This window comes from Alnus glutinosa, chromosome 1, assembly GCF_958979055.1.
Source record: "Alnus glutinosa chromosome 1, dhAlnGlut1.1, whole genome shotgun sequence".
NCBI lineage: Eukaryota > Viridiplantae > Streptophyta > Magnoliopsida > Fagales > Betulaceae > Alnus > Alnus glutinosa.
Window position 1 is genome coordinate 46,721,822 of NC_084886.1, and position 14,540 is coordinate 46,736,361.

The 14,540-nt window shown below is 38.1% G+C and overlaps 1 protein-coding gene across 2 annotated transcripts; it reads left to right on the forward strand.

Moving 5' to 3' along the window:
- The first annotated feature begins 4,904 nt into the window (after positions 1–4,904).
- On the forward strand, positions 4,905–13,654 carry LOC133853687 (uncharacterized). Of its 2 annotated transcripts, XR_009896705.1 has the most exons (9): positions 4,905–5,146; positions 6,111–7,654; positions 8,992–9,180; positions 9,698–9,793; positions 9,883–10,045; positions 10,199–10,331; positions 10,429–12,186; positions 12,317–13,123; positions 13,210–13,654. XR_009896705.1 is itself a non-coding variant. In XM_062289694.1 (8 exons), the coding sequence occupies exons 2-8, from the start codon at positions 6,277–6,279 to the stop codon at positions 12,746–12,748; spliced, it is 4,149 nt and encodes a 1,382-aa protein (XP_062145678.1). In that variant the 5' UTR covers positions 4,905–5,146; positions 6,111–6,276; the 3' UTR covers positions 12,749–13,654. The 2 variants fall into 2 exon arrangements, 1 of the variants encoding a protein (XP_062145678.1); XM_062289694.1 differs by having other exon boundaries at positions 12,317–13,654.
- Positions 13,655–14,540: the final 886 nt, after the last annotated feature.

Sequence of the window (14,540 nt, forward strand, 5' to 3'; positions counted from 1 at the left end):
TACAAAATATACTGGGTAGGTTTGGTATCTCTTCATCTTCAAGTTTTTTCAACGCCTTATTGAGTCTCTTATGTGCTTGAAAAAAAAAAAAAAAAAAAAATCTTCAACACATTTCCTTTTTCTTTTTTTCTTTTTCTTTTTTTTTTTTTTTATTATTATTATTTTTTTTCGTCTCAACTCTACACTACATCATCTATGACACAAAACAATATTTCCTTTCATTCAACAAGTAATATCAATCACAATATGGTGGAGTGATGCTTTTCACGGCGTGGCTGAACCGCCTATTATTTCAAAATTTCTTCATAAGATTCAAACTCCTGCAAAGATTAATATTCTCAAGTGTTTTTTTTTTAAAAAAATTTCATCTTCCCAAGTTAATTCTCAGCATTCAATAACGAACCTCCAAAAAAATATGTTGAGAAATTTTCTCTTTTGTTTTTGGCCTGCACCTATACTTTAATTCATTTCTATTTCTCCATAAATTATAAACCGTTTCACAAAGAATCAATCGACAAAAATAAGTTCTAAAAGATTTATTCCTTTACACTTTAACAACAAAAATAGGCCAAAATTTATATACAGCAAAAATGGGCCAAAATTTCTGTACCATAACACTGCTATACATGCCTCCAAAGTTAGCACAATAATCCTGATCATCATTCACCTTTATCGGATTAAAATCCAACGGCAGCAAAGAGTAATCTAGTGGCTTCACGCAAGATATAGGCTGCAGCTAATTAATTCCCTCTAGTTCCATATTCTTCTGAAGTATCATTGCCTAAGTACCCATTATTCCTGATGTTGTATCCTTCATGATCACCATATAAACATCGTTTTTTTTTTTTTTTCAAATGAGCTGGGGGGGCCATGACCCCTAGGGGTGTGCAAAACCCACCCGCACCCGCGAACCCGCCCCGCCCCGTCAATAACGGGTATAAGACATTTTTAAAAAAGTGCGGGCCCTAAATATGCCAACCCGTGATTTATGGGGCGGGTTGTGGTATTAAATTTTTTCTCACCCGCACACCCGCCCCACCCCGCAATCCCTTTATACTCGTACCATCAAATTTTCCCCAAAAAAGTTATAAGAATCATGACTAGGGGTGTGCCTTTGATTTCATCAAATTTTCTCCAAAAAAATTATAAGAGTCACGAATTGCCCAAATTGTGTACCTTTGATTTCATTCAATTCTGCACTATCCATTTCATCTCTATTCTTATTCCATTCTTATATACACTTTCATCTCTACATTCTCACATACACATACCCATTCAATCTACAATCACATAAAAGAATAAAAAAGTTCTTTACAATTAGGTTTGTTGGTAATTCTGGTTCTTTCTTCTTGTTATTGTTTGCTGGTGAGGTTGATTCAATTGGGATTTTCAAATTTTAAATTGGGTTAACAAGATTGTGAATTATTTTTCTAGTTTTGGGCCCAGAAAAAAATAATAAAAAAATACCCGAACCCGCATGAACCCGTCCCAATCCGCACTACCCAAGGCCCAGCGGGTTGACCATTCACTATGCGGGTTGCGGATCTTGAGTTTGAAACTCATTCACTGCGGGGCGGATTGTTGAAAACATGCAAATCCGGCCCAATCCGGCCCGCGCCCACCCCTAATGGCCCCTACTAGCCACCCCCCAGCTCCGTCGATGTATGTATGTATGTATGTATATATGCGCACACACACACACACACTCACAAAAAAAAAAAAAATTATATTTATAGTAGGCCGGTTGCGGTTGCGATTATTTAAATAAGAATAATTGGGTGCCCCGGTTGCGGTTATGAGGAGTTGTACACTCCTACTATTTAGTACATTTGGGTCTTTCTCCTATCCTCTCATTTTGAAACATTAAATCTGGAGCACTCACATGTTACCTTTCTCAAAATGGGATGACATGAGAATACAGTAAAACATTTATCAATTGCAAAGAGATATGCTATTCAGTAAACTCGAGTCCTTATCTCATCCTCTAATTTCTAAATAGCATGACACCATATACACTGTTAAATATAACAAAATAAAATGTGGATCACGAAATAAATCCTCTTATTTTCACTTTAAATGGAACGATCGTATTCATTTCAGAATTATAAATGCTATTTAGTAGAATGTTATATGACTGGATAACGTGTCAATGAAAATTAACTATTAATTTTAATTTTTTTGCAAGTCCTTGCTGAACAAAATGTTGATTTTCACTACTACGTTATCTCAATTATATGACAATCGTATAATAATCTATTAAATAAAATTACTCATTTAGAATATGAAAACTTATTAAGAACAATTATAACAAATTAATATATTTTTTTTTAAATGTAAACTAAATTATTTATGTTTATTTTGTCTTTCTTTAGTTAAGTTTCATTTGCTTATTTGGAATTTACACCAATTGAGGAAAGGCCTTAACTCTAGGATTTATTGTAACACATTTCATATGTTAGGTCCAAATACAAACTTATGTTTGTTTTGGTGTAAAATATTTAGATAAAATCTTTTTTTGTATTTTTTGGTGTTCGGTGTGACGAAAAAAATAATAGTCAAATCAAAAATATTTTCGGTTTGACTAAAAAAACTTATTCAATTTATATATGGTTTCATCTTTTTTTTTTTTTAAAAAAAAAAAAAATTGTTAACAATTTTTTGAGCTTGAACTTCTCATTCTCAAATGGACAAAGTTCACTAGACCATCGTTGAACTTCTCATTTCTCAAATTGTAAAAAAAAGTGTTGTTTTTTTTTTTTTAAAAAAAAAAAAGTGAGAATAAAAAATAATGAGTGATTTTTTCTAGAAATTTGAGACATGTTACATGCACATATTTTGTACATCTTTTGTACATCACTTTTATAAATCAATTATTGGATACGTAGGACCTACATGTGAATCCTTACGGGTCCTATAAATCTAATAATTGATTTAGAAAAATGATGTACAAAAAATGTGTAAAAATCATTTCTCATTTCGCGTATCAAACGATACCAAACGATACCAAACGTAATAAGTATGGTGAGAGTTTTCCTTTAAAGGACTTGTGGCAATTTATTGCCAAGCAAGGAGAGTTTATTAAAAAAAAAGAAAAAAGAAAAGAAAAGTGTTTGTTTGGTTGTGCCCAATTTGTGAATTAGATGTGGAGACTACTTGCCATATTTTGTGGCACTGTCTATCTTCAAAGAGATGTGTTATTTACAAATTTCATTAGCCATCTTCAAATGATGTATGGAGGGACTGCTTTAGGAATATCCAAAAAAAATTCTAATATGGGTGAAGATTTTATGCAGATCCTGGGCGTGCTATTGGAGAAACTGAAAAAGGAAGAGGTACAACTTGTGGCAACAATGACAAAGAAAATTTGGCTACACTTAAATACAACAACTTCTTTTTTTTTTTTTTTTTTGGGGGGGGGGAGGAGAATTCACTCACCATTCCCGGTTAATCCAAATGGCGTGATAAAAGCAAATTGTGACGCGATAATAAACAAATCAAGGAAGATGATGGGTTGTGGAGGTTATTATGCAAAAGTGTTAATTAAATGTCTCAGATTATGGAGTGTGAGGACGCCGATAGAGCCCTAAATATGGCTGCACATAGAGTAGCAAATGTTGCAATTCAACAATCTTTCGAGCAGTCAAAAAAACAAAGAAAAGAAAAGAAAAACACTTTGGAGCAAATGTGAATGGAATTACTGGAATATTACCCAGTTTCTATTCATGATATTGTATGTGCCGAAAAGGTTACGTTATTTGATATTATTGAAATCCTGAAATTTTCAAAAAAAAAAAGAGAAAGAAAAAGATAATAAACGGAGGTTTCTCGCCTCCTTCTTTAATATCCTGTTTTTTTTTTTTCCTTAAATAAATTGTAGTTTTCATCTTAAATATTTATATTTTTAACCTTTATTGCCATCACCGTTGCCGCTAATGATTTTTAATATCACCCTATTAGCAATGTTATCCGGATATTTTTAATTTTTGCAAAGTTTCTCAATTTATCATTAAGGTTGAAATGTCTTCATTCACGACAAGAAAATGATAAAAAAAAAAAAAAAAATTATAATAAGAATAAAATTTCAAAATAAAAACAAAAAATTAGAAAAAAACTGTTTTATTTTTTTTTTTTTTGTGTGCACCTTTTTTTTCGTTTTTTCTTTTCAGGGTATTCTTACCATTGTGGAGGTGAAAGAAGAATGGTTGTGAGGAAGGCGGCGACGATTGGTAACTACGTACGTTGTCCTGTGAATTTTTGTAAATTTAGCCATAGATTTGAGGTGCTCCCCCTAATTTATACGGACTTGTGCTCTTCCACGCACCTTCGGTGGAGCGTGGAAGCACTCTCCAATTACAAGCGGCTTTGTCGCAATCACATACCAAGATCGGCGCACATAAAAAAAACACTCTGTTGCCGTACTATTGGCTAGTGTCTTCCATACGCTATAAGCGCACGTGAGACTATGCTTACTTCTGTTGTTAATACTTTGAAATGACTATCTCACCCTTAGGTTTTAGAAAATGGCAAGTTTTCGTCACTTGCTACGTGGCATCTTAAGCCCCCAACCCCAAGCCAGAAGAGGCAGCCAAACCATCAATGCGGTCCATGTTCATTGTTCCCGTGGCACTTAGCGATCGCATCAACGTCCGATACCTCTCGGAGCATACGATTCTTACGTGCGAGCGTTATACACGTAAAACCCGCAGAACACTATCTAAATCGGGTATCAAAAACTACTATATTACCCTTTGTCCTTATCCCAGAACTCCCTCTCCCTGAGCCTGAGGCCCTTCGGTCAATTCAAACCTGACGAGGGGTACCCATCGTGAAACAAGGGGACAATCAGGGTGTTTTTTGTTATTTTGCGTTATCGAAAGGATAAAAAAGATTAAAAAGGCCTTGATTACAAACCCGCCGGTAAAACTATACGTGACCGGAGATAATACCGGCCGGCCAGAGGGATTCGATATTTCCTATATAAACCCGTCACCACACCCTTTGTTCCCCACATATTTGCGTTCCTCTCTTTGCTCTCTCGCTCTCTCTCTCTCTCTCTCTGTCTCTCGCTCAAACCCTTCACATAGAGAGTCTCTATTCATCTCTTTCTCTGTAAAATTCCTCTTTAGATTCAGGCACTCCCTTAGAGGTAAAAATCTCTCTCCGAACAGTTAATTTGATTTTAATATTTAATTTCGAGTTTTAATTCCTTATTCAACTTAAAAGTGGAAAATTTGTTTGTATCAATCAGTAGCATGAATACGAGGGAATCATCACGTTGACTATTTGGATGAGTGGATGAATTTGTGAATGGTGGAGATATGAGTAAGTTCGATCCGTGTGATAATGCTGGTTTTGAGGCGTGGATTAGGTGTGTGCTGCGGGGGATTGGTTTTGGAGGGTTTGAGCGATTAATTCTTTGAAACCCTAGATGACTGATGCTAGGTTTAGTTGGTGAGTGGTGAGGATTGTGATTAGGGGGGCTCTGATCTGTGTTGGTATGTTGCTTGATCGGTGAGGGGAGTGAGGGGTGTTCTATGCGGTGAATAGGTAATTGAGTTTGCAAAAAAATTGAATAGGGTGGTTTAGGGTTGCATCGAATGTTTTGGTTAGGGTTATATTTAAACTGGTTCTGCCGTTTGGTTCAATTGCTGAGTCTTTGTTAGGCAGCATGAATACCTACTAGAAGGTTGATTCTTGTCTGTATTGGATGATGTTATTTTCGGTCTTCTGTATTATGTGTGCACATTTTATGCTTTGTTTTGAGTATTATGAAACTGACGGTGTTGAATTTTTGTCTTGGAAAACTTAATGTAGATATCAAACTTAAGAAAATGATTCCAGTGTTTGCTTTGGGCATGAGGCACTGTGTGCATTATGAATCATGCTTTGATTTCTTTGACAATATGACTGTAACGACTTATTTAGATCTGAGTTTAATGTGATCCCTTTTATATCGCAGTATTGTTTTCAAGAGTTAAAAGTTTTATGCAAGTGTTTGTTCGTTATCTATCTATTGGACTGTTTCATAAAGTGAGCCTTGATTGTTTTCTTAGGTTCCTTCCTATTTCCTACCCTTATTTATAGATTGCTATGCCGAACTTGATTTGCAGGAGCCACAGTGCATTTAGAACTCTTTTTAGCTGTTCGTCTGGGGATCCTTTTGCATTGCCTCACTCTTGGCATGTCATGTGCATTTTTTGTTAAAAAGGAAACTCGAAGAGCACCTGTGCAACCTGTTTGGGTACGAAGTTCGGATTGTATGCATTTACATATGAGATGGGTTCTCGAGGAAGGCCATTATTTGATCTCAATGAACCCCCTGTCGAGGATAATGAGAGTGATGTTGTCTTCTGTTTCCAGCCACAAAAGACGCATCCATCTATGAATCCGAACACTGCTGACTTGGTTACAGCATCAACTGCTCCCCAGAGAATAATAAACAATAATGCTTTTTCACATGCATCATCTTTATCCGGCTTTCAGCCTTTCATTCGCCCCAGAACTGCTCATGGCCCTGAAATGGGTGCTGAGCAGAAGAGGGCTGGGGATCAGAATCCCAAGAGTACCTCACTGTCTAAGTCAAGTAATGATGAGGAGATGCGAGCCTCACCATCGTTAGTTCAGGGTTCAGCAGAAGCTCCATCGGTTGAAAGAGAAGAAGGAGAATGGTCTGATGCTGAGGACTCTGCTGATGCATATGGAAACACTAGTTTGAGTGAATTGGGTAAAGCTTCACAAGAGCAAGGGACGTCCGAAGTGAGGGACTGTTTTGTTTCTGGTGTAGCTGCAGACAATATCTCTTCTGCTGTCAAAATTTCTCAAAGCGTCAAGGATGAAAATAGTAGTCATACTTCTTTAGAATTGGATCCAGATCCCAATGATCAGAAAAGCCATAGTACCCGAAATTCAGAAAGCAATGCAGGGGTTGATGCATCCTTAGATGGGCAGGAGGAACCTGGCTTGGTCCCAAAACAAAGAGAAGCTAAAGGTATTGAAGCGAGCCATGCACTTAAATGTGCAAATACTCTTGGAAAGAGGAAGATAGACCAGAAAAGGGTAGAAATGCTAGGTAAGAAACGTAGCAGGCAGACTATGTTTCTTAATTTGGAAGATGTCAAGCAAGCTGGCCCTATAAAAACATCAACACCAAGAAGGCAAACCTTTCCGTCTCCTATTACTACTCGTTCTGTGAAAGAGGTTCGTATTGCTCCTCCATCTTCTGAACGTATCGGAGAAAAGCAGAGTCAGCTAATGATGAGGGATCAGAAACAAGTTGACATACCATGTAACGAAGGAGGCACCTCTCTGGAAACTAGTGAACCTAAATCTGAATGTAATGGTGATATGAATTCTGGACTACTAGGTCGGCCTAGGAGGCTAAATGGTGACACCGATCTTTCTGTAGAGGTATCCCTGCCGCCTATTCCAAGACAGAGTTCATGGAAGCAGCCCACAGATTCGAGGCAAATGAAAAATTTGCAGGTCTCAAACAGGAAGCCAACTCTGATCAGTCAAAACTCCATGGATCCCAAATTGGGAAACAAGAAATATCTTCCACCCAAGAAGCAAACTTCTAATAGTACCCCATATCAGGACACATCGGTGGAACGCCTTATAAGGGAGGTTACAAATGAAAAGTTTTGGCACCATCCAGGTATAAAGTAACCATATGTTTTTGTTGGTTTATTATTTTTAACTATTATTATTCTGAGTTATTGGTGTTTCCCCATTTATTGGAACTTTGAAATTTCTGTCACATCTGCATTTGTGGCATTTGCTATTTTCTCATGTCAATGCTCTCTTTCTCCAATTATTACATTTGTGAGACTAATTCTTATCAGCTTTAGATAGATACTCCTATCGATTTACTTGATTTCACTGTGTAATTCTAACAAAATTATGTGTCCCTTTTGCATTATGGTTCTCATGCTGTGCTTGTTTGTCTGTGAGAGAGATGAAGGTTGTTTTGCCTGTATGTGTTTTATGTTGTTATGAGATCTTCAGACTTTTCTATTTAACTCGTGCATTTCCTATTCCTTTTGAAATTTGGAATTGTGAATGCACTAGGATTCCTTGCATAAGTTTTTGAATGAGTAAAAGCTGATGTTTGTATTGGTCAGGCCCACGCATAGTGGAGGGGATTCCTACAGCTACATGTGGTGGGCACCGTCAGGAGATCCTGTTGGATGGAAGAATATATCTTTCATACTGAAGTTAGAGTAATTGAGCCGTGTCCTATATTATTTTAGGGGTTATTATATGGGGCTAACGTAAAACAACAATGATATGGTTTACTTATCTATTGTTGTTCAGCATTTCTGGCATCAAATTCTTCAGAGGTTTCAGATTTTTTGTTTTTTATTTTTTTAAATTGATAAAACTTCAGTTGATATTTGTAATTTTTGGTTTCGTCGTTTATATACATGGAAATAGATTGGGAGAGTTTGGAGAAGTTCCTGGTTAACATGCGTTTTTTATCTTTTAATCTCGAGTGGGCAGTTCCCTATGTGTAGTTAGTGTCTGAAAAGCAGGGTTTTACTAATATTATCTCTACTATTAACAAACATTATGTCTTGGTTAGTTTTTAACAATGACTTCTGCCCTTTAAAGATCCGTAGGAAATCGTTAATTCATAATGATTTGTAATTGATCTTAAACTATTTTAATGTTTTATGCCCTTACGCCTAATTCTCCCTACTTTTAGCTCTCTGCTTTCTCTTCTTCCTCCAAATAACAATCAATTTGCCCCTATTCTGTGATAACTGCCTAGTTCATTAGTCGTTATTGAGAGATCACTAATTTTATTGCCTGGCATCCATAATGTGTCTGTGAGTAATGTTTTTAGTTTGAGAGTTTCATTATTAGGTCTATCAATTCTATTGTTATGTCCTTTTTTTCTTTTAGTTGTTTCTATCTGTTCTTTTTGGAGAGCAAATGTTGTTTTTGGTCCCTTTGTAATACGTGCTACTTATTAAAATTATTCTGCATCAGAGGACACTGAGCTCCAATCTGTTCCCGGTCGATTTGAATCTGTAGAAGAGTATGCTAGAGTATTTGAGCCTTTGCTTTTTGAGGAATGCCGGGCACAACTTTATAGCACGTGGGAGGAGTTGACGGAAATGATTTCAAGGGATACGCATGTGATGGTCCGTGTAAAGAGCATTGAAAGGCGAGAAAGAGGTAGCAAGCCTAATCATTTTATTTACTTAAAGATTTTTAGTTGCAAATTAATTTGAAAATAAGTCAATGATGCTTTCTCTGCAATTTTGCCACGCATCTTCTTGGATTATTTGGAAGATAATTTAAATTGAGAATTAGTAGAATACTACTAGTCCTGTATGTGTATAGCTCCAAAGTGTGCCACCTTGAACTGGCTGAAATGTATATATAGGGTTAATTTAATCAACAATGGGTGTTTGGTCTGCTCCTTTTTTGTTCACCTTTTCCCCTTGATGCGTTCTTTTGTTTTCTCAAATGGTCTAGGCTTGGCAGAATTCTTGTAATTTAAGCAGACCTGTGTTTTAGAACATAAATTTTTCCATCATAACTCTCACTTTCTTAGTACACACCCACACACATAACCATACATATGTAGATATATATTAATAATTTTTTTAGAACACTCTGCTGGGATAACCATCAATATTATTAATGTTCTGGTTATGTTAACTAGCCGAAACATTTTTTATTGGCTTAGGATGGTACGATGTGATAGTCCTTCCAATGAATGAGTGCAAGTGGACATTTAAAGAGGGTGATGTTGCGATTCTTTCATCACCCAGGCCTGGACCAGGTTTGATATGAGAATAGTTGGATTTATAGTATGAGTATTGATTCTTTCAGATCAGTTCTACTAATGTCAACTGTTATTATGTCATGCAGTTAGAACTAAGCGGAGCAACACCTTATTAAATGAAGATGATAGTGAGCCTGAGATCAGTGGACATGTGGCTGGTACTGTCAGGCGACACATACCTATTGATACACGCGATCCTCCTGGGGCAATCCTTCATTTTTATGTTGGCGACTCATATGAACCTAACAGGTTGTGTCAGAATTCTCAATTTCTCTTCCCTCATGTTGCACGATTACTTGATTGTTACCAGTTATTACTGAACTTTGGAAATATAAGTGATAAATGGATTACATTTTAGCCTCTATTTTGACAATTCTCTTTTTCAATGTTTATTTTTTCCAGCATGGCTGATGATGATCATATTCTGAGAAAGCTTCAGCCCAAGGGCATCTGGTATCTTACTGTGCTTGGTTCTCTTGCAACAACACAGCGGGAGTACATTGCATTGCATGCATTTCGTCGTCTCAATTCTCAGGTGGCAATTTGAATCTGTTTAATATGATTTTAATGGTCGTCTTCTAGTTCTTATTGATTCTATGAATAAAAAATTAACAGATTTCTCTTTTATGTAGATGCAAACTGCAATCCTTCAGCCTAGTCCTGAACACTTCCCAAAATACGAGCAGCAGTCCCCTGCCATGCCGGAATGCTTCACCCAGAACTTTGTTGATCATCTGCTTAGGACATTCAATGGACCTCAGCTAGCAGCAATTCAATGGGCTGCTATGCATACAGCTGCTGGTACAACTAGTGGGATGACAAAGACATGGCCCTTTACTCTTGTTCAGGGACCTCCAGGAACAGGTAAGACACATACAGTCTGGGGAATGCTAAATGTCATCCATCTGGTCCAGTATCAGCACTACTACACTTCTTTGCTTAAGAAACTAGCCCCTGAAAGCTATAAACAAGTGAATGAGAGCAATTCTGACAATGTTCCGATGGGATCAATTGATGAGGTCCTTCAAAACATGGACCAGAATCTCTTCCGAACTCTTCCAAAACTCTGTCCAAAGCCTAGAATGCTAGTTTGTGCTCCTTCAAATGCTGCAACGGATGAGCTTCTTGCTCGTGTTCTTGATCGTGGATTCATTGATGGCGAGATGAAAGTTTATCGGCCTGATGTTGCTCGCGTTGGGGTTGATTCACAAACTCGTGCTGCCCAGGCAGTTTCTGTTGAACGGAGAACTGAACAGCTTTTGGTCAAGAGTCGTGAAGAAATTTTAGGATGGATGCACCAGTTGAGAGGCCGTGAAGCTCAGTTGTCTCAGCAGATAGCTTGTCTTCAAAGAGAACTTAATGTTGCTGCTGCTGCTGTTCGTTCCCAAGGATCTGTTGGTGTTGACCCAGACGTTCTTGTGGCCAGGGACCAGAATCGGGACGCATTGCTGCAGAACCTTGCGGCAGTGGTCGAAGGCAGGGATAAAATTCTAGTTGAGATGTCTCGCCTACTTATTTTAGAGGGTAGGTTCCGTGCTGGTAGCACCTTTAATTTGGAGGAAGCCCGTGCTAATCTTGAGGCAAGTTTTGCAAATGAAGCTGAGATTGTTTTCACTACTGTCTCGAGCAGTGGCCGTAAGTTATTCTCTCGTCTGAGTCATGGTTTTGATATGGTAGTCATTGACGAGGCAGCCCAAGCCAGTGAAGTGGGAGTCCTTCCCCCTCTTTCACTTGGTGCAGCACGGTGTGTTCTAGTAGGGGATCCCCAGCAGCTCCCTGCAACAGTTATCAGTAAGGCAGCTGGAACCTTGTTATATAGTAGGAGCCTCTTTGAAAGGTTCCAGCAAGCAGGATGTCCCACGATGTTGTTATCTGTGCAGTATCGGATGCATCCTGAAATCCGAGGTTTCCCTTCTCGGTACTTTTACCAAGGACGCCTTACTGACAGCGAAAGCATTATTAATTTACCTGATGAGATTTACTACAAGGACCCTTTGCTTAGACCTTATATATTCTATGATATTACACATGGACGGGAGTCTCACAGGGGTGGATCTGTCTCTTATCAGAACACGCATGAAGCACAATTTTGTCTTCGCATTTATGAGCATCTTCAGAAAACTTTGAAATCTTTCGGTATGGGAAAAATCTCTGTTGGCATAATCACACCATACAAGCTCCAACTAAAATGCCTTCAACGTGAGTTTGAGGATGTCTTAAATTCAGAAGAAGGGAAGGATCTGTACATCAATACTGTAGATGCTTTTCAAGGCCAAGAACGTGATGTTATTATCATGTCTTGTGTGCGTGCATCAAATCATGGAGTTGGCTTTGTTGCAGATATCCGCCGAATGAATGTTGCTCTTACTCGTGCAAGAAGGGCTCTTTGGGTATGATTTTCTATCATTCCTGTATCTAAGTTTATTACACATAAGCCACTTCCACCCATTCTTACATGCCCACGAGAGCAAAGGGCTTGATTCTGGGTTTATGTTCTGATTTAACTTTATTTTTTGACAGGTTATGGGGAATGCTAATGCTTTGATGCAATCTGAGGACTGGGCTGCGCTGATTACTGACGCCAGAGCCAGGAAATGTTATATGGACATGGATTCTCTCCCTAAAGATTTTCTCATACCTAAGGGACCTGCCTACACCCCATTGCCAGGCAAGGTCTCCTCCAATATGAGGGGGCTGCGGTCAGCTGGGCATAATAGACATAGACCACCAGATATGCACATAGAATCCAGGTCAGGGACGCCATCAGAAGATGATGAGAAGTCGGGTGCGTTGGTAATTTCTAGGAATGGGAATTACCGGCCCTTAAAGCCACCGATGGAGAATTCTTTGGATGATTTTGATCAATTGGGTGATAAATCTAGAGATGCATGGCGATATGGTATACAGAAGAAACAAAATTCTGCTGGGTCTGTGGGGAAGAGAGATATCTAGCTGTTGATTGTTGTCTGCAAATCTCTTGGTGCCTCATGGGAAGCTTCATGGTGTTCATTTATTTCATAATGTTGTGATGCTTGCTCCCCCCATTGTCACAAAAGCCCTCGGAGCAAATCTCTGTATTCCGAGCTTTGTGTGTCAGACACATTTGACTTGTATCAGGTTTGGGCTGAACTGTCTCTGACAACTAAAGGAAAAAGAAGAGGGATTTGGAAGAGACAGCAACCAACCTGTTTTTAAAGGTCGTTGCTTTTGTGCCAAGAGCTTTATATGCTTGAATTGATTCCTGTGATTTCGTGCCAGGAGCTGGATGCTTTTGGGTAGATTGTTGAAAAATCATACCCTTAATCCATCAGCTTACAGTCAGCAAAGGTAAGAGATCTTCTTGTATATGTCAACGTAAGTTTTGTAGATGTGGATCTAAGTATACTGCACATTTTTTGATACATGTAATCCAGGAATCCAGTGGTAGCCTCCACAAACTTCAGCCTACTAGAATCTTTTAGTTGTATCTTCTTGGGTGGAAATCCTTTGCCTTTGCTTTGATGAACTGAATTACACGCGGGAGTGAGAAGCTTCCTGTTATGGCCCTGTCCCTTTGTAGCTTGCTTCTTAAACGGTACAGATTACTCATTGGCGCATGGTACTCTTGATAGGATTAATGCTCTAGTTTAGGAAGTTGACATTTTAAAGATGCTATGTACATTCTTTGGACGTGCAAATGCATTAGGATGACATCTGAATTGGTATGTAGAATTTTGGAGCGGTTTTTTAATCTCCTTCCTTGTAATTTGTGCGAAGGGGAAGTAAAATGGCATACCTGCCTCCGGTGGAATACTCAAAATTCTGTACAGAAATGGATAATGGAAAGCACAAGATTTTAATTTTCTTCTTTTGGAGGCATTTGTGGTGTCAAATGAATTGTACATATGTCTCTCTACTTGTTGAGAACCATAAAAGAATTCTTTTTAATATGCGTTATCCTTGATTTCTTTAGATTTCTAGCCCAAGCAAATAAGAAAACCTTTTGTCTTGCAATTTCTTGTTGAGAGTTTAGTAGATCTTGTTAGCACAGCTCGAATTTATTTTCAATGCGAATTCTTGTTTTTATATATAGCCCATTTAATTGGTGGCCTTTTTTGCATGTGATGTGAGAGTATTCACACCGTTTTCAAAGTGCCTATATATGTCAAATTCACTGTCTTGCAACACCAGCCCCAGATGTCCAAGTCTCTTAATCGTCCATTCATTGTATAGACGACGGATCACGGATGCCAACAGTAACATATGGTACGTGTGAGCGCGTGTCTTTTAAGTCTGGTGGGCGGGTGAAAGTGTCGGGTGATATGGACCCTGGATTAAGATGTGGATGTATAATTGAGCGATTCAAAACGTGTCTATTTTGTTTGATTTAGGTGGACCGTAGTGGCTGGCGGCTGGAAGAGGGATTAAGGATCCTGTGCATCAGTGCATGTGACATGTTAACATGTTACTCTTTTTTCTTTTTCTTTTTTACTTTGATTTGCAAGTACAGTGTAGCCTTTTTCATTTTGGTTTACACAAAGAAATTAATTATTTATTCCTTTAAATGCGTGTTGGTCTCTGTCTGCATGCTCTGTATTCCATTCCATATGGCAACATGATAAAAATGCTCCCGTCAATCTATGGAAGTTCAGCAAAAGAAGAATTTAATTTAATGAAATTTTTGCTACATAACGAGGCTTCTTAAATGTCTACCAAATCCCTACCTTCAGGGAATAGGAAATGAAATCGATACTCTTTATTTTAA

Coding starts and splice junctions, on each gene's coding strand:
- LOC133853687 (XM_062289694.1), top strand. CDS start 6,277: ATGGGTTCTCGAGGAAGGCCATTATTTGATCTCAATGAACCCCCTGTC. Junction 7,655..8,991: donor AAAGTTTTGGCACCATCCAG/GTATAAAGTAAC, acceptor ATTCTGCATCAG/AGGACACTGAGCTCCAATCT. Junction 9,181..9,697: donor CATTGAAAGGCGAGAAAGAG/GTAGCAAGCCTA, acceptor TTATTGGCTTAG/GATGGTACGATGTGATAGTC.